General features: G+C 44.7%; 1 protein-coding gene across 1 annotated transcript in view; it reads right to left on the bottom strand.

Moving 5' to 3' along the window:
* VWF (von Willebrand factor) overlaps positions 1-24,189 on the bottom strand; it is a 196,636-nt gene that overhangs the window by 107,791 nt on the left and 64,656 nt on the right. Inside the window, exons 12-18 of the mRNA XM_056862312.1 lie at positions 23,749-23,884; positions 21,387-21,487; positions 16,761-16,956; positions 14,649-14,864; positions 6,818-7,058; positions 4,478-4,572; positions 3,606-3,766 (exon numbers count right to left, since the gene is read on the bottom strand). Coding sequence (XP_056718290.1) covers positions 3,606-3,766; positions 4,478-4,572; positions 6,818-7,058; positions 14,649-14,864; positions 16,761-16,956; positions 21,387-21,487; positions 23,749-23,884 — 1,146 coding nt within the window. The remainder of the gene's footprint in view (positions 1-3,605; positions 3,767-4,477; positions 4,573-6,817; positions 7,059-14,648; positions 14,865-16,760; positions 16,957-21,386; positions 21,488-23,748; positions 23,885-24,189) is intronic.

Here is a 24,189-nt window from a genome sequence, read left to right as displayed (position 1 = left end):
ACCCTGCCCCTGGGAATCCCAGCTCTTGAGAAAGAAGCCTACTCCCATCTGAAGAGTCCTGTTGCAGAGCTAGGGTTGCCAGGTCCCTCTTTGCCACCAGCGGGAGTATTTTGGGGCAGAGCCTGAGGAGGGCGGGGTTTGGGGAGGGGAGGGACTTCAATGCCATAGAGTCCAATGGCCAAAGCAGCCATTTTCTCCAGGTAAACTGAGCTCTATTGGCTGGAGATCACTTGTAACAGCAGGAGATCTCCAGCTAGTACCTGGAGGTTGGCAACCCTATGCAGAGCCCAACCTCAGGGCCTCTTCCTCACGTCATGCGAGTGTGTGACTGATTGCTGGGGACTGGCGTCTGGGGTTTCTGAGCTGAGACACGTTCTTTTGCTCTGGACGGCTTCCAGCACTGCAAGGCGATGAACCAAGGCACCCTAGGAAGCTTCTGTGACTTCATGGGGGAGTTACCCCACCTACATATGGTTGCTAACTCTGAATTGGGCAATCCCTTGTGATTTGGGGCAGAGCCTGGGGCAAATGGAGTTTGGGGAGGAAGCTCAGCGGGGATGCGGTGCCATGGAGTCCACCCTCCAAAGCTGCCATTTCCTCCAGGAGATCTGATCTCTTCAGTCTGAAAATCAATTGAAATTCCTGGAGAACTTTGGGCCCCACCTAGAGGTTAGCAATCCTACTTTATGTGGTCGGGGGAGAGAAGCTGGCCCTACCAAAATTCACTCACCCAAACAACTAGCCACTCTAGCAGTGCAGTAGAGGAAACCTCAGTCTGATAACTTTTATATAGCCAAATTCAGCAAGTTTTCTTTCAAAAGACTCCACACTTGCTGGTATCTCATCGAATCATAGAGATGGAAGGGGCCATACAGGCCATCTAGTCCAACCCCCTGCTTAATGTAGGATCAGCCTAGAGCATCCCTGACAAGTGCATGTCCAGGCTCTGCTTAAAGATTGACAGTGAAAGGGAGCTCACCACCTCCTTGGGTAGCTGATTCCACTGTCAAACACCTCTTACCTTTAAAAAAATCGTAATATTCTGCCGGTTCCTTTCTGCCTGCAATTTAAACCCATTATTGTGAGTCCTGTCCTCTGCCCCCACAGGAACAGCTCCCTGCCTTCCTCTAAGTGACAGCCCTTCAAATACTTAAAGAGAGCAATTATGTCCCCCCTCAACCCCCTCTTCTCCAGTCCAAACCTTCCCAAGAGTCCAAGAGGTCACCACCATGGCTAACGGGTAAGGTGAAGGAAGAAATTAGAGAAAAAAAGTCTTCCTTCAGAGACTGGAAGGTTTGCCCAAACGAGGAGAACAGAAGCAAACACAAACTTGCACAAAGGAAATGCAAGCAGATCATTAGAGATGCAAAAAAAGATTTTGAGGGCCATATTGTTAAACACATCAAAACAAACAATAAGAAATTCTTTAAGTATATTAGGAGTAGGAAACCAGCTAGGGATGCGGTTGGACCACTGGATGACAATGGGAGTAAAGGAACTCTAAGGGAGGATAACGTGATTGCTGAAAAACTAAATGAATTCTTCTCATCTGTCTTCACTGTTGAAGATACAGGGCAGATTCCTTCTCCTGAACAGAGATTTTGGAGAGGGGAGAATGAGGAACTGAGGCAAATAGTGGCAACAAGGCAGAAAGTCCTAGAACGACTAGACAAACTGCAAACTAACAAGTCACAGGGACCAGACGGTATTCATCCTACAGTTCTTCAAGAACTCAAATGGGAAATTGCTGAACTTCTGACAAAGATATGTAATATGTCCCTTCGACCAGAGTACCAGAGTACTGGAGAATGGCCAATGTAACACCCATTTATAAAAAAGGTTCCAGGGGGAACCCAGGAAATTACAGGCCAGTTAGCTTAACGTCTGTTTCGGGTAAACTGATGGAAAGCATTATTAAAGATAGAATTGTCAAGCATATAGAAGGGCAGGGTCTGCTGAGCAAAACACAACATGGTTTCTATAAAGGTAGGTCCTGACTCACTATTAGAGTTTTTTGAAAGTGTCAATAAGCATGTGGACAGGAATGAGCCTGTGGACATTGTGTATTTGGATTTCCAAAAAGCTTTTGACAAAGTCCCCCACCAAAGACTGCTAAGCAAACAGTTTGCTAAGCAAACTTCATAGTCATGGGATAAGAGGACAAGTCCTCTTATGGATTGAGAGCTGGCTAAAAAATAGGAAGCAGAGAGTAGGAATCAATGGTCAGTTCTCCCAATGGCGGGATGTGAGCAGTAGGGTGCCTCAGGGATCTGTGTTGGGACCGGTGCTTTTCAACCTGTTCATCAATGACCTGGAGTTGGGGTTAAACAGTGAAGTAGCCAAGTTTGCAGATGACACCAAATTATTTAGGGTAGTTAAAACAAAATTGGACTGTGAAGAGCTCCAGAAGGATCTTTACATACTGGAAGAATGGGCATTAAAATGGCAAATGAGATTCAATGGGAGCAAGTGTAAAGTGATGCATATTGGGGCAAAAAATCCCAACTTCACATATACACTGATGGGATCTGTGCTGGCAGCGACAGATCAAGAAAGGGATCTTGGGGTGGTAGGTGATAGCTCAATGAAGATGTCAACCCAGTGTGCGGCTGCTGTAAAAAAGGCAAATTCCATCCTGGCCATAATTAGACGAGAAATAGAGAATAAAACTCTTGATATCATACTGCCCTTGTACAAATCTATTGTGAGAACACACTTGGAATACTGTGTACAGTTCTGGTCACCGCACCTAAAAAACGATATTTCAGAGCTTGAGAAGGTGCAGAAAAGAGCAACCAAAATGATTATGGGATTAGAGCAACTGTCCTATGGGGAGCGGTTCAGACGCTTACGGCTGTTTAGCTTGGAAAGAAGGCGGCTAAGGGGTGACATGATACAGGTCTATAAAATTATGCATGGTTTGGAGAGAGTGGACAGGGAGAAGTTTTTCTCCCTCTCCCATAATACTAGAATGCGAGGTCATCTGTTGAAGCTGGAGGGGCAGAGATTCAAAACAGATAAAAGGAAGTATTTTTTCACACAACGCATAGTTAAATTGTGGATGTGGTGATGGCTGCCAACTTGGAAGGCTTTAAGAGGGGAGTGGACATATTCATGGAGGAAAGGGGTATTCATGGCTATTAGTTAAAATGGATACTAGTCATGCTGCATGCCTATTCTCTCTAGTATCAAAGGAGCATGCCTATTATATTAGGTGCTGTGGAACACAGGCAGGGTGGTGCTGCTGTAGTCGTCTTGTTTGTGGCTTCCTAGAGGCACCTGGTTGGCCACTGTGTGAACAGACTGCTGGACTTGATGGGCCTTGGTCTGATCCAGTAGGGCCTTTCTTATGTTCTTATGAACTCCCTTAGCCTTTCCTCATAGGGAAAGAATACAGCGGAACTATGCTCCTTTGCTGAGCAGATGGGTCACCTGTAACCACTCCAAGATGGGCTCTCTCTCACTATAAGGACGTTTGGTCACCTGCATCACACAGTCAAGCACAGGAAGGATCACACTGCACATGAGGGGGAAATGTATGCTCGAATTACGTTGCGCCCTCATTTCCTCCTATTCTTGCATCGCATCGTGCACATTTTTCTTACCCATCCAGCAGGACAAAGACAGCCAGACACGCATCCGTGGCTAATGCAGCCCAATTCATAGGTCTGGCAAGTCTTCATACATTCTACCCCTTCGGCTCTTGGATCATTTGCAGGACATACAAACATCGTCATTGGGGGTCTGCAGGTCACGCTTCGTTTTGCTTTAAGAAATAACATATCTATCATTAACACCCCTTCCAAAAAGTGAATCATAATAATGGTGTTTTTTTGCGAGGGGTTGTCGAAGACAATTCTTTCCAATACCAAGATTTTACAAAAGTCCATAACTTTGGATGAGGCCAACAGCTTTGTGTGTATTACAAAGAGACAGTGCATTGCACAGTTGGATTCTTGTGTACCCAGACCACTTGGATCATGATATGCTGGACAAAATGGAAGCCCACTGACTCCTCCTAAACCACCCTGTTTCTACAGTTCTACGTCTTGTGTGTTTCATTCAAACATTCAGTGCTTCATAGATCTTAAAACTGATATATCAGCACTGTGGTTGATATTTGGGTACATGCTCCTATTTTAAATCATAAGATTGCACATTTAATGGAACGCAAACAATGTTCTTACTTGGAGCTTCCAAGAAACACAGTGCAATGATTTCCCCTCTAACCACTTCATATTTGCGTTGGGGCAGTGGGGGGATCAGTTTTGCTCTTCTCTGATTAAGGATGTCTTACCCAAGGGCTGAAATAATCCTGGAGCCGAGGCTAGCCTTGAGTCAAATTTCATTTACATAAACACATGGGCTTGATCACATTACCTAATACACCCCATACTAGAAATAGGAAGCAAAAGGAAGAGGAAAGAATAGGGTAATAAAGGGATGTACCTTGACTTTTAAAGAAAAAATGACTGACCTCTGACAGAAGGGTGTTGTTGAAAGACAACATCTGGCAGGAAGGCCCCCGGAAGTCTATTTGAGCTGCAGTGCATGAAGCCATTTTCACAATAACTAGAAAAAGAGAAAGTAGTGGTTTTGTTTAAACAAGCTCCCATGTATCACCCACTCACACTATTATTTGGTCAGCCGACAACCGGGATCAGCAACCAGGAGCCATTCCTGTATGTGGAAAACAATAAAGGGATCCTGGAAAGATGCCTTGAGGAATTTTAGGATGTAGTTCAATATCCGTGTACTTGTGTACAGTAAAAACACCCCTTTCATATGATGCTGCCTTATATCAGTTGGGAAAGGTAATGTCTGGTGTACAAAGAGGAAGAGAAGAAGACCCTGCGGGGGACAGCAAGAAGACAATTTAATAGAATAGAGTGCTGAGCACTTTCTCTCCTGTTAAGTGTCATTCCTTGCCTGTCTCTAGATTGCTACTCTTAAGGCAATATCCTGCTTCTTCTCAGAAGTTCAACACTTAGTCTCTGTCTCTCTGTCTCTCTCTGTCTCTCTCTGTCTCTCTCTCTGTCTCTCTCTCTGTCTCTCTCCCCCCCCCCTAGTGATGTAGTTAGGATCCTGTCTCTGTCTCTCCCTCTTCACTATCAAGTATGTTAGTTCCTGAATAAAGCTTTACCTACACTTTGATCAGGTTGTGCACCTTTGCTTTGTTAATTACTATGCCAACAATACCAACTCAGACCAGTGGTCTATCAAGATCAACCTTGTCTACTCTGGTGGGCAGCAGCTCTCCAGTGTCTCAGGCAGAGCTCTTTCATATCACCTACTAACTGATCCTTCTAAACAGAGGCGCCAGGTCTTGAACTTGGAACCTTCCGCATGGCATGTAAAGTGAGTGCCCTGAACCATGGCCCCACTAAGAAAGGTAAAGCACATGCTTTGCATCCAAAAGGCTCAGTTTCAATCCCTAGTTTGGAATGATCTCAGAAATTAGCGCTAGAGACCTTGGAGAACCACTCTGAGCCAGAACTCAAGACAGCCACACCTATGCAAGAGCACTAGGACTCTGGTCATCTTCTTTTCAATCCTTTCCTTAATACAGTTATTAAGCTAAATATCTTTTTTTTAAAACCAACACAAAGAAGTCATTCAACTTCTCTGCAATCTCCCTGTCTCCCTTTGGCAATCCTTTCACCCCTTTGTTGTCAAAGGCCCCCCACCCTAGCCAGTTTTCTGTTTCTAGTGCATTTAAAGAAACCTTTATTGTCTTTATTTTAGCAATAGGCTTCTCATATTCTCTTTTCACCCACCATTTCATCACATGTGTTTAGACCAGGGGCTTCTGGAGGAGGCACAGTCAGCCACAAAATGATTGCCACAGCTTAACTTCAGTAACACAGTATAGATCCTTTTGCTGTGGTTGCAGCTGCTGCCACAGCAACATTTTAAAAAAATCTGCACAGCCAATCAAATTTCCAATAGTCAATCAGAAGCCTTGCTGGGCAAAAGCCCTATCTGGCCCTGCCACTTCCTAAAAATACTTTTTGGGTGCCAGAAAAGGTGTCAGCAGGTGCCCCTGGTTTAGACACATCCTGTGCTCCTTCTCGTTTATCTTTTTTGTGCAAGAATTCAACTTTTTAAATAGATACCATCTTGCCTTTGATCTGCCATAGCTTAAATGACTAAGAAATGCAACCTAGGGCAGGGTTATGCCCTAGACCTGGTCCAGAGTGGTGAAGAAGAAGAAGAAGAAGAAGGCGAGCTGATTTTTATACCCCACTTTTCTCTATCATAAGGAGTCTCAAAGTGGATTACAATTGCCTTTCCTTCCCAATTGCCTTCCTTCTGGGCATATACTAAGGTAAAGGTCCCCTGTGCAAGCACCGGGTCATTCCTGACCCATGGGGTGACATCACATCCCAACATTTACTAGGCAGACTTTGTTTATGGGGTGGTTTGCCAGTGCCTTCCCCAGTCATCTTCCTTTTACCCCCAGCATGCTGGGTACTCATTTTACCAACCTCGGAAGGATGGAAAGCTGAGTAAACCTTGAGCCGGCTATCTGAAACCAACTTCCGTTGGGATCGAACTCAGGCCATGAGCAGAGTTTGGACTGTAGTACTGCAGCTTACCGCTCTGCGCCACAGGGCTCCTAAGGCGTATACTAGTTGAGGAATATTTCCCTCCACCCTTACTTTACTTAGAATGATGTGAATGAATCTATCACATGGCTATGACAATACATGGAGGATGTTTTCTTACAAAGAAAGAAGAATACGCAACAGGTCACTTTAGGTCCTTTCCCATCACATTATGATTGTATAAAATCAGACCCAGTTTCTACACTCACCACATAGTGTGATGATCGGAGAAGACATCATCTGGTTGGAAGATCTCACCATCATAGTAACAAGAGCACTGGGCCTTTGGCACACAGTCTCCCTGCTGATCAAGGTATAATCCTGCAGGGCAATAACAGCCTTCCATACAAAATTCATCACAGTCTGTATCCGGGTAGGACAGGGACCGACAAGTTTGGTTACATGGACTTCCACACTGCTGGTAAACTTGGCCTTGAGGACAACTTAAAGCTGCAAGAAAACAAACAAAACAAAACCATATAAAAATGGAATGTAGGCCACCGAGGCTGCAATTCAAAGAACACTTTCCTAGGAAAGCTAGATTTGCGTCCAGTATCACCTTAGAGAGCAACAAGAATTCCCCCTAAAAGCTTGTTGGTCTCTAAGGTGATACTGGACTTGAATCTAGAAGTTCTACTACAGATCAATGCAACTACCCTCTGAAACCGTTTTCCTAGGAATAAGTTCCATGGAATAAAATGGGACTTAGCTCTGATTAGAGCAGCTTAGAATTGCTCCCTCACAGAGCTAAAATGCTCTTTTTTATCTTCCAGAGTGCCCTCATCGTCTTTCGTAGGAGCTGCTGCTCACCAATAGAGAGGTCACAGACACTACCCAACTGATGCCCACAACGGACACCCAACCATATTCCACAATGGATATCCAAGCTCAGAGCAGCAATGGGGAAACACATTTTTCCAAGTGACAAATCACTGCTGTTTGTTGGAAACCGAAAGGCTACGTTGAGGGAGGTCATCCCACCCTTCTGGACAGTGCCTTCAAGGCTTAAGAACCACTGCAACAGGTCTCCTTCCCACATTGTGCACAGAATGTTATAAAGGTCCGAGTCACCTAGGAGGGTTCCATAATGCAGTCCCTTCCTGTACCAGTGTAGTTTCTATGCCATGCCGGCATAGAAAGAGTCACATTATGGACCCATCTGATAAAGGTCTTCTGGAACTACGTTCATGGCACAAGAAACACTGACATGTTGATCCCAGACTGCAGGTATCAGCAGTGACCCTGAGCAATGACTGTATGCTTATTTCTGGCCAGCATAACTTGCAACTCAGAACATACCTCCCTCCATTTTTGAAGCTCTGGGCAAACAATAAAAAAACCAATGTTTTTTTTTTAGTTCCTGCTGGCCAGCAGGCTTCTTGGTAGGTGAGAAATCATTCTGCCCAATTTACTGCATGCAAAACAACAACTCATAAATAGGCACAGACAAAAGAGCATCAATTCTAAACTGCAGTGCTATATAACTTTTGGGTGGGGGTGGCACCCATATTTAACACAAGGTGGCAGCAACAACAACCCCGTTCTCTCTTGCTTCTGCAAGATAAGCAGAAACTGAATGCCAAAACTATCCCTTTTGTGGGAGATTTATGATCTAACATTAAATGGTGGCTTTGAGGGGGCGGGAAGAAAAGTGTATGATTTGGTGTTGTGGCAGGAGGAACTAAGCCCCCCCCCCAAAAAAAAACCAACCTGTTATCAATAACACACACACACACAAGCTAATGCTAGGTGTGAAAAAGAAAGGTAAAGGTCCCCTGTGCAAGCACCGGGTCATTCCTGACCCATGGAGTGGCGTCACATCCCGACGTTTACTAGGCAGACTATGTTTACGGGGTGGTTTGCCAGTGCCTTCCCCAGTCATCTTCCCTTTACCCCCAGCAAGCTGGGTTCTCATTTTACCAACCTCGGAAGGATGGAAGACTGAGTAAACCTTGAGCCGGCTACCTGAAACCGACTTCCGTCGGGCTCGAACTCAGGTCATGAGCAGAGCTTGAACTGCAGTACTGCAGCTTACTACTCTGTGCCATGGGGCTCCTCGTGAAAGAGAAAAGTGACAGGTAAAACAGGGACCCTGTCTTTGCCTCCATCACAAATACAAATATCTCTCCCTCACACACACAAACACACACAGACATACACAAAGATACTACAAGGAAATCCTATCATAGATTCCCCCACATCACTTTCAGGCTTTATTAGCTATCAAATAGTTTTCCTGATCAGACAGGATTTCCAGAACTGTGTAAAAACACTGAATGACAATCTTAAAATGATGTAGTCGAACAATAACATCCATTGAATTTCCAGCTCTGTGAGGCTTGGGATCAAATTCTGGCCTGCATAGTTGTTGTTTATACGTGTTTATGGATTACAGTTTTTACTTTTCACTGTAAACTGAATTAAGTGCATAGATGTAAATGTAATTTACATTTAAATGTAATTCAATTCTGAACTAAAGCTTACCAAGGTTATTAGAATAAAGAATAACAGAAGGAACTGTTGTACAAGAAGACCTGAGGGTGGGTTGTCTCCCTATCTCCCACCTGTGGTTTCTATGCATTGAGAATTGGGCCTAGGAAAGGAACATACCCTTATCTTTTTTCATTAGACTTATAACAATATTCCAAAGGTCAATGTGCTCATTCATTTTCAATTCAATTATATGCATTTCACATTCACAGTTTTCCATTATCCTATGATTTTTCCATTTACTTTCTATGCAGTTTGCTCTATAGTCAAGTTTAATAATGCATGTGCTATTAAATATTTGAAAAGGTGTATCCTTGTTTGATTTATGGATTTTGTAATGTACAGTTAATCAACCAATGTTATCTCCGAAACTTCATACAGTGGCATTTGTTTGTATGAATACTGTAATAATCTTCCTTCCTTGTGCATCATGTGTATGTCTTCTTCTTAGGGTTGTCAGGTCCCCCCTCCCAATCAGTGAGAGGTTTTAGGGGGTGGGGCTGGGGCAGCCATGGGTGTGCGCACGTGATGACAGCACTTCCCGTTTTAATTCCGGACGCACCACATCACCACAGTAGATTTAACACTCAAACCCCCCCAAATTTGCGGAGTTTGGGTGTTAAAGCAGCCGCGGCGATGTGGCGCTTCCGGAAGTAAAACCGGAAGTGCCATCATTGTGTGCGTGCACCCGCACTCACACACGGCCACCACTTTGGAGCATCTGGGTGGATTGGCAGGCAACTGCCCACCAATACCACCCACCTGGCAACTGTACTTGTTCTGCTCAACAAAAGTGAATAACTCTGGCCTGTGAATTGAATTGAATTTATTTGCAGTCAAAGACCAATAACTACACACTATATGTAGCAATCATACAGCATTTCAAATAAAATACGATATAAAAACTTATCAAAATTAAAATCAGATTACCCCACAGTAATTTAACAATTTCCCTTTCCTATGAACAAAACAGCCATCAGGTTTCTTTTGGAATCCAGTATTTAAAGCTCAAACTTTGTCTGCGTCTTTGCTTTTTAATTTACTACGTACTTTAATCTCCGCAACACAAAATTTGGCAACCTGTCTTGTGGTCAAAGGGTTTTCTTCCGCCAGTAATTTTTCAAGTTTATATTTGTTTGAGTAGCCAGATAGGTTTTCCAATAGTGGGGATAATATGGTGAGTCGGAGCTGGTTATAAATGGGGCATTTTTTTTAAAAAGTGCTCCCTAGTCTCGACTTCTCCAAGTTCACGTGGACAGATCCTCCTCACAAGCGGAATCTTATTGTATCTACCTTCCAATACAGCAGATGGTAACTCTGGCCTGTGTTGTATATGTATGCATTCAATGGATGCATTGTTACCAACTGTACATTCAGACAGTGCATATTGGGCAAAGTGCAAGCACACACTTGCACACTTGTTTGAAAACTGATTTTGCAAGGTTTTGTAAAGCTACAAATCTCCACAAAACATGTGTGCTCCGAGTTGGGCCCTGGCCCAAGAAGTATCCGGCGATCCTCCATCAGGGCCAGTGCTTTTTCAGCTTTGGCTCCGGCCTGGTGGAACTCTCTGTCGAGTGAGACCAGGACTAGGGAGAGGGGTTTGGGGAGGGGAGGGACTTCAATGCCATAGCGTTAGGGTTGCCAACCTCCAGGTACTCAGCACAGGAGCGAAAGAATATTACAAAGTGCAAATATTTACATAAATCGCTACAACATATAACATAAAGGCACAACTATTCACTTACTGAAACTAACAACCTAAACAATCTATCCTACTATATGTACTATAACAATCAGGCTGGATTGTACTATACTATACAATGTACTATAACAGTCAGGCTGGAACAAACCAGACTGAAGATTCAATGTATAGGTATAGTCCTTAGGTCATCACAGGGAAGTTCTTGGTTCCTCTTTAAGCTTTGAAATAGTATTTCTGACGTTACCATGAGATGATGCCAAAAATAGAAGAGGGGATACGGCCGTTTCGAATTCTTTGGCTTTACATTTCTTCATCCGTCCCTCCTTTGATGAAAAAATTTAAAGCCAAAGAATTCGAAACGGTCTATACATTGAATCTTCAGTATGGTTTGTTCCAGCCTGATTGTTGTAATATACATTGTATATAGTAGGATAGATTGTTTAGGTTGTTAGTTTCAGTAAGCGAATAGTTGTGACTTCATGTTATGTGTTGTAGCGATTTATATAAATATTTGCACTTTGTAATATTCTTTCGCTCCTGTGCTGATTTCCAAACTCTCCAGGTACATGCACAGTGGTGTCCTTTTTCTTTCCAACCTCCAGGTACTAGCTGGAGATCTCTTGCTCTTACACTGAAGTCCCTCCCCTCCCCAAACCCCACTCTCCTCAGGCTCTGCCCCCAAAACCTCCCACCTGTGGTGAAGAGGGATCTGGCAACCCTGCATAGAGTTAAAGTTGCCACTCTCCACGTGGTGGCTGCCAACGCGGCCCTTTTCTCCTGGTGAACTGATCTCTGTCGGCTGGAGATCAGTTGCAATAGCAGGAGATCTCCAGCTAGTACCTGGAGGTTGGTTACCCTAACCAGGGCCTTGTGGGCTTTAGCTCAGTTTCACAAGGCCTGTAAAATGGAGATGTTCTGCCAGGCCTATTGTTGAGGATAGCAACGGTTTACCCCAGCTGGTCTCCTTTGCTGGGCTCAATTAGATGCCTCTCTGCCATCTTTTATTCCTCCCCATTACTTCTTTTCCAATTCCTCCCCATTACTTCTTTTATTCCTCCCCATTACTTCTTTTATTCCTCCCCATTACTTCTTTTATTCCTCCCCATTACCAATCTCGCCCTCTCTAACCTGCTTAATCTAGATTAAAATTAGGAAGTCACTACTAGGGAGCCATTTTTCATTGTGCGTTAAGGTTATTTTTATAAATATTAATTATATTTATATGATTGTATGCTGATGTTTTATTGTACTGTTGGTATCTGCCCTAAGCCCGGCCCTGGCCGTGAAAGGGCGGGATGGAAATAAAATAAAATACTTTTTTTTTAATCTGAAAAAGCAGCCAACCGTTAACTGCTCAGCAAAGTGGGCCTGAGGAAAGAAACTTGTTCTCCAATCTCATACTCATTGGACACGGAAGAAGAAAGCCGCTGGAGCTCCAACACAGTGGTCCATCAGTACTAATTATGCAAAACTGCTAGCTCTAATCTCAGCCCATAAAGGGCTTGGATTCTGCTTTGAGTAACGAGAGATATCTGAACCATCAGGATTATTTAATAGGGTTTTTGATGGATCTACAGCAGGAGAAAATTGGCACTTGCTGGAGGCCTAAAGTGCTCCATAATAGACAAGAGTACAAGGGAAGCAGCTGCAATGGCATTAAAGATTAATTGTGAAAATTGACTGTGATCAATTACAGCAAGAACAATGAGTGCATTACAGCAGTCCTCACCCTCCATCTCCAAGAACGCATACTTTCTAAAGAGGATTTTTCTCTATTGACCTGCCATTTCACTCCCTATGCATTTATATAAAAAGTCCAAAGCCTTGCTGTGGTTTAATGCAACCTCATTCTCTCTGTAAACATCTGCCTTGCAAATCAGGCAGCAGCAGCAGCAAATCACTCATTCTAACCAATATAGAAAGCATAAAAGGCAGATCCACCCACACTTTCTCTGGAGCGCGGGATGACTTTGGCCTTTCTCCCCCCCCCCCAATAGTCACTGTGTCCACAAAATAGTCACTGTGTCCAGAAAATAGATGAAACAATAAGGCAATAATGTATACAATTACAAACATGAAACTTGTAAATCCCTTGTACGTTTCATTTCGGAACTTATTTCGAAACATTTCGGAACAAAGTTTCATGTTTGTAATTGTATACATTATTACCTTATTGTTTCATCTATTTTGTGGATAATATACTTACCAGTTTGCCATCAGTGCTTGTTTTGCTTTTTTGGTAACTACCTGGAGGTTGGCAACCCTATTCAAGCTGTACCTCTGATCAAACCCTATTGCCACGGAGAGATGCAAGACAACATTTCCGTTGGGTAGGGTTGCCAGCTCCGGGATGAGAAATACCTGGAGATTTGGGGGTGGAGCCTGAGGAGGGCGGGGTTTGGAGGGAGAGGGACTTCAATGCCATAGAGTCCAAATGCCAAAGTAGCCATTTTCTCCAGGTGAACTGATCTCTGTCGCCTGGACATCAGTTGTAATAGCGGGAGATCACTTGGAGGCTGGCAACCCTACTGTTGGGTTCCCAAGACTGGCTGAAGCCCCAAGAGCTGGTGTGGCATAGTGGTTAGAGTATTATCCGTTATCTGGAACAACCAGGATTGAACCTCCACTCTGCTGTGGAAGATGGCTGGGTGAGCTTGGGCCATTCACACCTTCTCAGCCTAACCTACCTCACAAGGTTGTTGTTGTGACCCAGAATAAAAAGGGGGAAAACAATGGGGAAAGCTGCTTTGGGCCCCAATACAGGAGAAAAGAATAAAATAAATAAGCCTAAAGACACAACACCTCCAAGAATGCTGCCATTTTTTTTCACGCAGGTGTCTAACAAAGGAGTTGATCTTTTAATATAAGTATACCTCGGAGATGTTGTGGGTTTCTTTCCAGACCACCGCAATAAAGCGAGTATCATAATAAAGCGAGTCACATGAATTTTTTGCATTCCCAGTGCATATAAAAGTTATGTTTACAGTACACTGTAGTCTATTAAATGTACAATAGTATTATGTCTAAAACACAATGCACTATAATAATAATGAAAAAGTTTTAAATATTGTGAGGATTACCAAAATGTGACAGAGAGACTGAAATTAGTACATGCTGTTATAAAAACGGTGCTGATAAACTTGCTCGAAAACGCATTATCAGCGAAGTGCAATAAAGCGAAGTGCAATAAATTGAAATAAAATGAGATGTGCCTGTATTGTTTTTACAGTCTGCCCCTAGCCTGAGAACAAACATTTCCATCTTGTGTGGAGCACTCAAGAACATCGAAGGTGAGAGGGACATTCCAGCCAGCACGTCTCTCCCCTTCCATGTGAGGAAGCCCCTCTGAGGATGCCACACCCAACGGCCCACCAAGTAGGGTTGCCAACCTCCAGGTAGTAGCTGAAGATCTCCTGCTATTACAACTGATCTCCAGCCGATAGAGATCAGTTCACCTGGAGAAAATGGCTCCTTTGGCAATTGGACTCTATGGCACTGAAGTCCCTCCCCTCCCCAAACCCTGCCCTCTTCAGGCTCCACCCCTAAAACTTCCCACCGAAGGCAAAGAGGGACCTGGCAACACTACCACCATGCTAATCAGGAACCTTTCTTCCATGCCAGCTATCATTTTAGGATGAATGACAATCTTCACAGGATGTTTATATTGCAGATTTACTTCATAGCAGGCTTTAGGAACCAGATTGCAAGTTCACCAAGGGCACATGGGTAGACACATACCTAGAACACAGATGCCCAAGGCAGCAGGCCAGGCCAGCTCAGGCACAAATTAAGTCCTACGACATCAAAAGGCATCTCAGCGATACCTTTGGGCTGTGTTTACGTACCGCAAAAGTCTGGCTGCCTCCAATCCATGAGGACGCCTTTGCGAGCGCAGGCCATGGCGTAGGTCGAGAGAGCGGCACACAAACAGTCTTTGCCATCAGAGCAAGAGCAGACGTCATAGCGGCAATTCTTGAAATAGGGAAAAGGGCTGACTTCGTGATGGCAAGGTTCAAACAATGGCGAGACCAACATTGAGCATGAACTCTCGGCATACTTGGCTGCAAAAAAAAAAGGAAAAAAATTGCAAAGCAGAATGATACCAGCTGTACCAGCTGCCATAGGAACAGACACAGTCAAGTCAAAAGACATAAGAACATAAAAGGCCATGCTGGATCAGACCAAGGCCCATCAAGTCCAGCAGTCTGTTCACACAGTGGCCAACCAGGTGCTTCTAGGAAGCCCACAAACAAGACAACTGCAGCAGAATTACCCTGCCTATGTTCCACAGCACCCAATACAATAGGCATGCTTCTCTGATCCTGGAGAGAATAGGTACGCATCATGACTAGTATCCATTTTGACTAGTAGCCATGAATAGCCCTCTCCTCCATGAACATGCCCACTTCCCCCTTAAAGCCTTCCAAGTTGGCAGCCATCACCACATCCTGGGGCAGGGAGTTCCACAATTTAACTACGCGTTGTGTGAAGAAATACTTCCTTTTATCAGTTTTGAATCTCTTACCCTCCAGCTTCAGCAGATGACCCCGCATTCTAGTATTATGAGAAGAAGAGTCCTCTTATACCTTGATAATGTTGAGCAGCTGTACATTTGGCCACAAACTGGACAGTCCCACATTCATGGCCCTCATTCACAAACTGGACAGTCCCTCATTCATGGCTTTAGCCATGAACTCATTAAGTGGCCTTAACTCATTAAGTGGATTCAACCAGGGTTGTTTTTTTCCTGCTGGCAAAAAGGAAGGAGGAGTCCCCTTTGTGATTGCCAGCATTCAGGCACAATCTGGAGATTTCCCAGAATTACAACTGATCTCCAGACTACAAAGATCAGTTTCCCTGGAGGAAGTGGCAGCGAGGGTGGGCTCTATGGCATCCCACCCCCAATGAACTTCCATCCCCAAACTTTGCCCTCCCCAGGCACCAACCCTGAATCTCCAGAAATTTCCCAAGCCAGAGTTAGCAACTGTACCTTTGACCACCATCCCCCAAAAAGGACTATGCTAGGAATCCTGGGACCTGCACATACAAAAACCATGTGGGCTGGGGTCATAGTAAAGAGGGGAATGGGCAAGATGGGGTGAAAAACCCTGGTTGTGTTAAAGTCTCTCAAAAGCCTCCCATTTGCATTATGCAGATACCACTAGTGAGCAGCCTTCTAGGGTTGTCATGTTACTAAAATGTCATGTTACTAAAACTGGCTTGGTGCTTTTCATGTTTCTAGCATGCTTTTCTCATGGACTTGTCTGCTCACAGGCTACACTGTATGCTGCAAATGATTCTTGGAAGCATTCTGGAGTTCATTTACAGTTCACCAGTCAAATCTGTAGGGCCCCTGGCATTGCTCAGCAACGGTCAAACCCGAACAGCATCCACATTTTCCTGCAAGTCTTGCATTGCAGGGAAAATCAGTAGTGGCGGGCAAATTATCTTTGCAGATAACTTCACCAACCTCTATTCTTGCATTGAGAAATCCCCAATAAATCTGCAAGGTACCCCACAGGTCCCCTGGGGGGAAAAAACACTTTGGAGTCAGTATTGAAGAGGCAGCAGTAGCACAGACAGAGACAACGCCATGAGGTAGGCTGGTACATAAATAGATTGGGGTCCGATCCTGCACATTCATTCCACTAGAGGACATTCTTTCCTCCAGTAGAAGGAGACTTCACCGGATGCCAGAGTTGCACCAGGGTTAACAAAGTAAGTTAACAAAGTAAGAACGAAAGGTCTGGGGAGCGCACTCTGAACATTGGAATGTTAATGCACACCGAGAACCATATAACTCTTGTAAAGAACCATATCACTTATGTAGCACTTACAGGATGCACAATGCTTCATAATACGAGTTAATGTCAGAGTCAATAACAGGGATTATTTGATTAGTATCATTCAGCTGAAGAGAGATTTGCTGTTTTCATCACAGCCTCAAGTGCCAATACCTAAGCGAGGGGTGAGACTGCAAGAATCGCTCTCCTGTTTCTGCACGTCTTGACAATCTCCCTTGAGCTTCCAGGAATTTCCAAAATCTTCCACAAGCGTTTCCACGAGGCCAGAAGGCGTGAGGAAGTCATCTCCTTGATTGCCGTTGTAATTTCCACATAGGCCACAGGTTCGCTCCGTGTACTCTGAGGACAACTGACGAGACAGAAGAGTTAACTTTGATGTTTTACAGTATTTACTAGCAGTACTTTTTATTTCTTTATTTCTTTATTAAGTAGTATTTTGCAGCCACCTCTGTCAATCAAGATAAAAAATATTAAGCCTCTTATTGTTTATCTAGATATCTGTTTATATCTATATCTATATCGAGAGAGAGAGAGAGAGATCCTTTTTTAATTTTGATCTTAGTGTGACATTGTTCAGGGCCAAATTGGCCCTATGAACAGTATCATTAAAATAAGTAAAGTTCATTGCTCTGGGAGATGGGGTTGACAAAAATAGTACACAATATTCCTAATGCAGCCAACCTACAAACTGAAATAAAGGCACTGTGTCACCCTCTAAAAATTTCACATTTCTAAAAATGCTACTTCGCAGGTTCCATACACCTGCCTACCAATCTCCCCTGCTCCTTCTTCTTTTCAGATAGGAAATTTTCAGATAGAAAATCCAGGCTAATTTTTTCGATGGCAGAGTGGAACTTTCCTGTCTCCTCCCTCCCACTGCAGCCCGCTCCACAAAATGCAGCTCCAGAAAGATAAGGGACCCTGAAGAGGGTGGGTTCTATGGCATTATATCCTGCTGAGGTCCCTCCCCTTTCCAAACCCCACTCTCCCCAGGCTCCACCCCCAAAATCTTCAGGTATTTCCCAACCCAGAGCTGGCAACCCTAAGAAAGGGGGAATTGGTGCAATAACATTGTTTTCTTGCTCTCTTCCAATGTAGATGTCTGTTTTCTGAAAATGGGGGCCATCACTGTGGGATTCCACTCTCATGTTTTTACATGGCCAGAGGATAAGGACAAGGGTGTCATTCTTCAGGAATGTGGCAGGGAAAACCCAGACCCTGAAGCCCTTGGCCCAGGTCGCTGGCTGTGAATCACTTCCCCCAATTGTCCCAAATGCTTGGCAATGTCTCATTCTGTGTGGCGTCTCATAAATTATTCCGGAGTGCTGTAAAAGGAATAATAAGCTGACATTTAATGAGCTGATGGAAAGGAACAGAGCTATTAAAAAAGACAATGGAGAAGATTTGAAAGACGGAAGCGTGCATCGTTTTTCTTATTATTGCTATGATGAAAGGTTTGAAGTAGGTAACTGCAAGAAGTTATCCAGCATAACACGGTCTGGAGCCACCGCACATCAGCTAGGAAAATGAGAAGTCCAGGAAAAGACCAACTTGACCTGGATGGCCCAGGCTAGCCCGATCTCGTCAGATCTTGGAAGCTAAGTAGGGTTGGCCCTGATTAATACTTGGATGGGAGACCACCCAGGAAGTCCAGGGTTGCTATGTAGAAGCAGGCAATAGCAAATCACCTCTGTTAGTCTCTTGGCTTGAAAACTTTACAGGGTCACCATAATTTGGCTGCAACTTGATGACACTTTCTGCCATGAGGAAGAAGAAGAAGAGTTGGTTTTTATATGCCGACTTTCTCTACCACTTAAGGGAGACTCAAACCGGCTTACAATCACCTTCCCCTCCCCACAACAGACACCCTGTGAGGTAGGTGGGGCTGAGAGAGTGTGACTTGCTCAAGGTCACCCAGTTCCTTCCTGTAAACAATTTAAAGAATCCCAACAAAATTTCAAGCAATCTGGTTCATCAGCAACTGGCCAGTTTCCCACTACTAGCGGGCTACAACCTTCCACCCTCCCTAAACCAGGGGTATATCATTAAGGGGGCCACAAAAATTTTACACTCTGAGTAACTATGATACTACGTTGTATTCAGCAGAAGTACGAAGTGTGCAAAGCAAAGATATGAGCTCTTTTTCTTTAAAGGTGTGTGTGTGTGTGTGACAGTTAAGACTGTGTTGATATTATTGCAATAGTTATTATAAGGTTCTTTTTGCAGGTTAATCTGGATTAATATACCAGAGCGTTTAGACCTTGCTGAGAATTCCCCCCCACCAAAAAAAAAAACCCTAGCTGTAAGCCTCGGTGGCCTGAAATGAATTATTCTCAGCTCCACAAGGCAACCTAGATGTTTAGGCTAAAACACAGACGTGAAAGAATCAAGATCTGCCTCTGAATACAGGAATTCCACATAGGTTATCACAGCTAAAAGCTGCTAACAAGACCTGCCTGCCAGGAAACTTTCTAATCCTTTCCTTAGATGGCTTCAAAAGATGATAAGAGCAATTCACGAAGAATGGATCTAGCAATGGTTCATACCACAGTAGGCAGTCTTTCAAATACCCTGGGGTCCCCAAACATGTAGAGCTTTAAAGGTTATGTAACTACCACTTTAAACTGTGGCCAGAACTGAGTCAGCAGCCAGTGTAAATCTTTCAGTACTGGCAAAATGCATCCTGTGCAATTTAATCCAGTCAGCAATTTTGTTGCTTCATCCTGTACAAACGGAAGCTGCTGAGGCAGCCCCACACAGAGCCCGCTGCAGTAGTCTAACCTGGATGCAATCAGTGCACAGATAACTTTCACCAGATCGTCCTTCCTAAGGAAGAACTGCAACTGCAATCCTATACACACTGGAGTGGATCCCGTCCCTATCCTTCCACTTCACTGAGCAAAGTCTGAAGCCTTCCTCCAGCCTAAGGAGGCTTCCTCCAATTTAAGTGGCTCCTTAAAAGCTGGTGGAAGGCTTCTTGGAAGTCGACTAGATCCACCCCACTGACTTGGTACGAAGTTCCACTGAACTCAAGAGGTGTGTGTGTGTGAAGTGCCGTCAAGTCGCAGCTGACTTATGGCGACCCACAAGGGCAGCGTTTCTCAACCTTTTTACCCTTGAGGAACCCTTGAAATAATGTTCATGTCTCAGGGAACCCCTACATATGATTACATATGATTTATATATGATTTACATATTATTAGCCTATTCATCACTATTTCTCGTGGAACCCTAGGGTTCTGGGGAACCCTGGTTGAGAAAGAGACTCACTTATGGCAATCCCGTAGGCTTTTCAAGGCAAGAGTCTGACAGAGGTGGTTTCCCATTGCCTTCCTCTGCGTATCAACCCTGGTATTCCTTGGTGGTCTCCCATCCAAGTACTCACCTGGGCTGACGATACTTAGCTTATGAGATCTGACGAGATCAGGCTAGCCTGGGCCACCCAGGTCAGGGCCAAGAGAAGTTTATTTCTGAGTAAACATGTGCGGGCTCAGATTTGTGAGCTACAGAAATCAGAAATCCCTGATTCTAATCACATCTCTGCCCTGAGTTAACTAGAATTTGTTTTGCAAGCTAGTTTCTCTTAGGGCCAAACACTAGTCTTCATGTAAACTAATGTTATAAAAAAAAATTAAGCTGCAAATTTTCCACCCCAGGGTGGGGTGGCTGCTTTGAAGATGGTGGAAGGTTTGCTGGGGAAAGAGAGTGTTTAACCTTTTTGTGATTCAAAATACCTCTCCAAAGCTGTCATTGGTTCAGGTGCCTGAATCTATGTCGTTTCTCCATCAGAGCCACTTGCTGCATTGTACTTTGTGGAAGAGGCATGGCTGGAAAGAGTTAAAACATTCTTCCCTGATCTTCTAAGCTGCTGCCAGTGCAGGGGGGGGGCTTCAATTCAGCACTTTAAAAACCACAGAAATCCATATACAGGAAACTTCTGAATCAAGTCTGGTTGGGGCCCCCATCTACAAATTCTACAACTGACCTACTTTACAGAGCTGTCACAAGCATTACTGAGATAACATACGTGATACACCACAAACCAAGTCTATGGTCACTCACCCATAGGGTTACCTGCCTCAAAGTGGTGCCTGGAGTTCTCCTGGAATTACAGTTGATCTCCAGAGTGCAGAGCTCAGTTCTCCTGGAGGGTGGATTCTATGGCATCAGGTCCCCTTCCCAAACTCTGAATGCTGCAGGTACCACCCCCAAAACTCCAGGAATTTCCCAAACTGGATTTGGTTACCCTGGGATGGATGCTTTTGGGTTTTTCCCCACTTTCCCACAGCATTGTGGTGCGATCAATGTAAAAAAACATGTGGCCAAATTGATCTAAGCTTGAGTTAAGGGTTACACTCATTTTGATGCTTGGAGGACATGTTCTCCACTTGCCCTGGGCCTGTTATCTAAGGGTAATCCTTCCTCTATGGATTCTCTGGTTAGTCCAAATTCTCTGGTTAGTCTGGTTAGTCTGCCGCTCTTAACCACTACACCACACAGGCTAGGTCCTCATCGTCTTTCATTCCGCACTCGGTTCAAGACCCAGTGTTCCCAACCATGTACATTGCAGAGTCAGGTCATGGAGCGCATAGCATACTGTGATATAAACAATGGTATTTTGAGAGAAGAAAAAAGGGCCTGTGTTTTGTGCTAAGGGTGGGTAGAAAAGAATATCCAGAATGTCAGGCTTGCTGCATAATCACATTTTCTTTTGAGGGGGGAATCTTATGGCTCGTATAGAAATAAAACTGAAGTGAAAGGCGGGGAGGAAGCTCCTACCTTCATCAAAAGAGTTCCACGGCCATCCCAGTCAATCTGAATGTTCTCCCTGTACGTGAGGCGAACTGCAGACATTACTGTGTGCTGGATATGGAGGGGACCTTCAGAAACCAAAAGGCGGCTTTCAGCGACATGGAAGGCAGAAATGTAGCCTGCATGCTGGAAGTGAAACACTGAATAGCTACCTAAGAGCTAAGCCGGGTATTGCTTTACTTGCACAGCAAGGAGATGGGCTCTGCTTGCAAGGATAGGGAAGAACCGCAACTGCCCTAGACCCTGACAAGGTGCAGCAACCACAATGGTCTCCAGCCGGAAGTGGACTGCCACCACCCTCCTGCCGACAATAAGGACAGTTGTTATCGCTGCTCCTGCCACTCATGCTGCCAGGGAACAACTGGGTGGTCATTGCCACTGATTGTTCCAGCACTGGCAAGTAAGAAAGGACTGGTTCCCACCCCCTCCAGCATCTTCCTTGCAAATGGGAGGTGGTGGGGCCAGAGGCAGGGTTGCCAACCTCCACATAGGGCCTGGAATTCTCCCAGAAATATAACTCATCTCCAGATTGCAGAGATCAGTTCCCTGTAGAAAACAGCAGCTTTGGAGGGTGGACTCTATAGAATCACATCCCCACGAAGCTCTCTCCCCCTCCCCAAATCCCACCATTTCCAGGCTTCGCCCCCAAGGAATTTGCTAACTCAGAGTTGGCAACCCTAGCCACAGAGAGTTGGGGGTTTTTTTCTTAATATGCCAACTTTCTCTACCACTTAAGGGAGACTCAAACCGGCTTACAATCACTTTCCCTTCCCCTCCCCACGCCAAACACCCTGTGAGGTAGGTGGGACTGAGAGAGCTCTAACAGAGCTGTGACTTGCCCAACGTCACCCAGCTGGCTTTGTGTGTAGGAGTGGGGAAACAAATCCAGCTCACCAGATTAGCCTCCGCCGCTCATGTGGAGGAGTGGGAAATCAAACCCAGTTCTCCAGATCAGACTCCACCGCTCCAAACCACCGCTCTTAACCACTACACCATGCTGGTATAACATTTTGGTGAGCATATTGGTGAGGGCCCCACCACTCCCTGGAAATGCCCCGCTCTTCTTCCTCTGCCAAAAATACAGCCTCAAGACAAGCTCCTATTAACGCATTTAGGAAATTTAGGCAGCCACTTCAGAGGCCCTCTTGAGGCAGTTCATAAAATGAAAACAGATACCAACTTAATTATAAAAAACTACAATTATAAATATAACACTACACCATAAAAACCAACATTCAGCTGCCATAAAAAGGATGTCCACAAAGCCAGATAGAAGCAGACCATAAACACAGCTAAGAACGATGGAACCCTTCCATCAAAAGCCTGGGTAAAGGGGAATGCTTTAGCTTGGGACATAATGACCCTGGTGGTCCCTTCCAACTCTATGATTCTATGATTCTATGGACAGCAAAGGTAGTGCCAGGTGAGGCAGTGACTTATATTTCTCCCTTCTGACCACAGTGTTGGATCCTGCAGATGTGTTCCACTAGGAGACACTTTCTTTCAATGGAAGGAGACTTCTCCTGGTACAAGAGGTTCCTGGATCCCATTAAAGGAACATGTCTGCAGGATCCAACCCAGTGCTTTGCCAGGCCTTTACTTTCTTCAGGCTCTTCAGACAGAAGCCTGTGTCTTTTCCCTTATATTATTTTGTACACTAATGACGATGGACACATAACAGCAACAACAACAGCACAACCCATGGTGCTAGCCTCACAACTACCAACTGCTCTCTCACATCTGTCTAGGGTTGCCAACCTCCAGGTGTGGTCTCGAATTCTCCCAGAATTACAACTGATTTCCAGACTACAGAGGGCAGTTCCCCTGGAAAGAGGGGCTGCTTTGGAGGGCAGACTCTATGGAATTGCATCCCCACTAAGCTCCCTCCCCTCGTCAAACCCTGCCCCCAGGGTCCACCCCCAAATCTCCAGGAATTTCCCAGCCTGAGCTGGGAAACACCTCATCCTCTGCCAGGCATTGACACTACTGTGCTATGGCTGGGAATCACCTTTGCTTCTGGCTCGTAATACCAATTCCAAAGTTCAAGCAAACACTCTTATCTACTTATGGTTCACTGCATGCAAAGCTGCCCTATACCAACCCAAACTATTACTGTACTCCAACTGACCACAACTCTCCAAGGTCTCAGACAGAGGACTTTTGAACCTTGTTACCTGATTCAATGTGAGGAGGCCAAGGAATGAATATGAGACCTTCAGCGTGAAAAGCGCATGCTCTACCACTGAGTTATGGGCACTAGCACAGCCAGGACATGGCTGGAAATCTCTCATCTTGAGGCACCAGCAGTAACAGGGCACAGAACACACACCTTGCATGAAAGGAATCTGGATGTCCTGCCCGTTCAGAGAGATTCCACCACCATGTTTCAGTTTAACAATGCTGTTCTCCTCCTGGAGCTGGACAGAGACGGAGCGGGTACATACGGCATCAGGGTCATCCGCGCACTAAAGAGAAGGCAAGACATTACATCTCAATTGTGTTGCAGCCTTGGTCCAGTCGTTTGTAGGGCACCTAGTAGCACTAGTCTCAAGAAACATTTCTTACAGTGCTTCTAAGCAGACAGCACGGTTATTGATAACTCCTGCATTGTGTGCGCAAGTGACCTAAAAGAGTTAAATGCAATGATAACAAATGCTATTTTGCACAGGAGAGAATAGAATAGAATATTACTAGGTATGGGTGTGAAAGCTGGACATTGAAGAAAGCTGATAGGAAGAAAGTAGATTCCTTTGAAATGTGGTGTTGGAGG

The sequence above is a fragment of the Euleptes europaea genome, chromosome 17, assembly GCF_029931775.1.
Source record: "Euleptes europaea isolate rEulEur1 chromosome 17, rEulEur1.hap1, whole genome shotgun sequence".
In the NCBI taxonomy this organism is placed as follows: domain Eukaryota; kingdom Metazoa; phylum Chordata; class Lepidosauria; order Squamata; family Sphaerodactylidae; genus Euleptes; species Euleptes europaea.
Note: the sequence above shows the minus strand (reverse complement) of the source record. Positions and strands in the feature narration are given on the sequence as shown.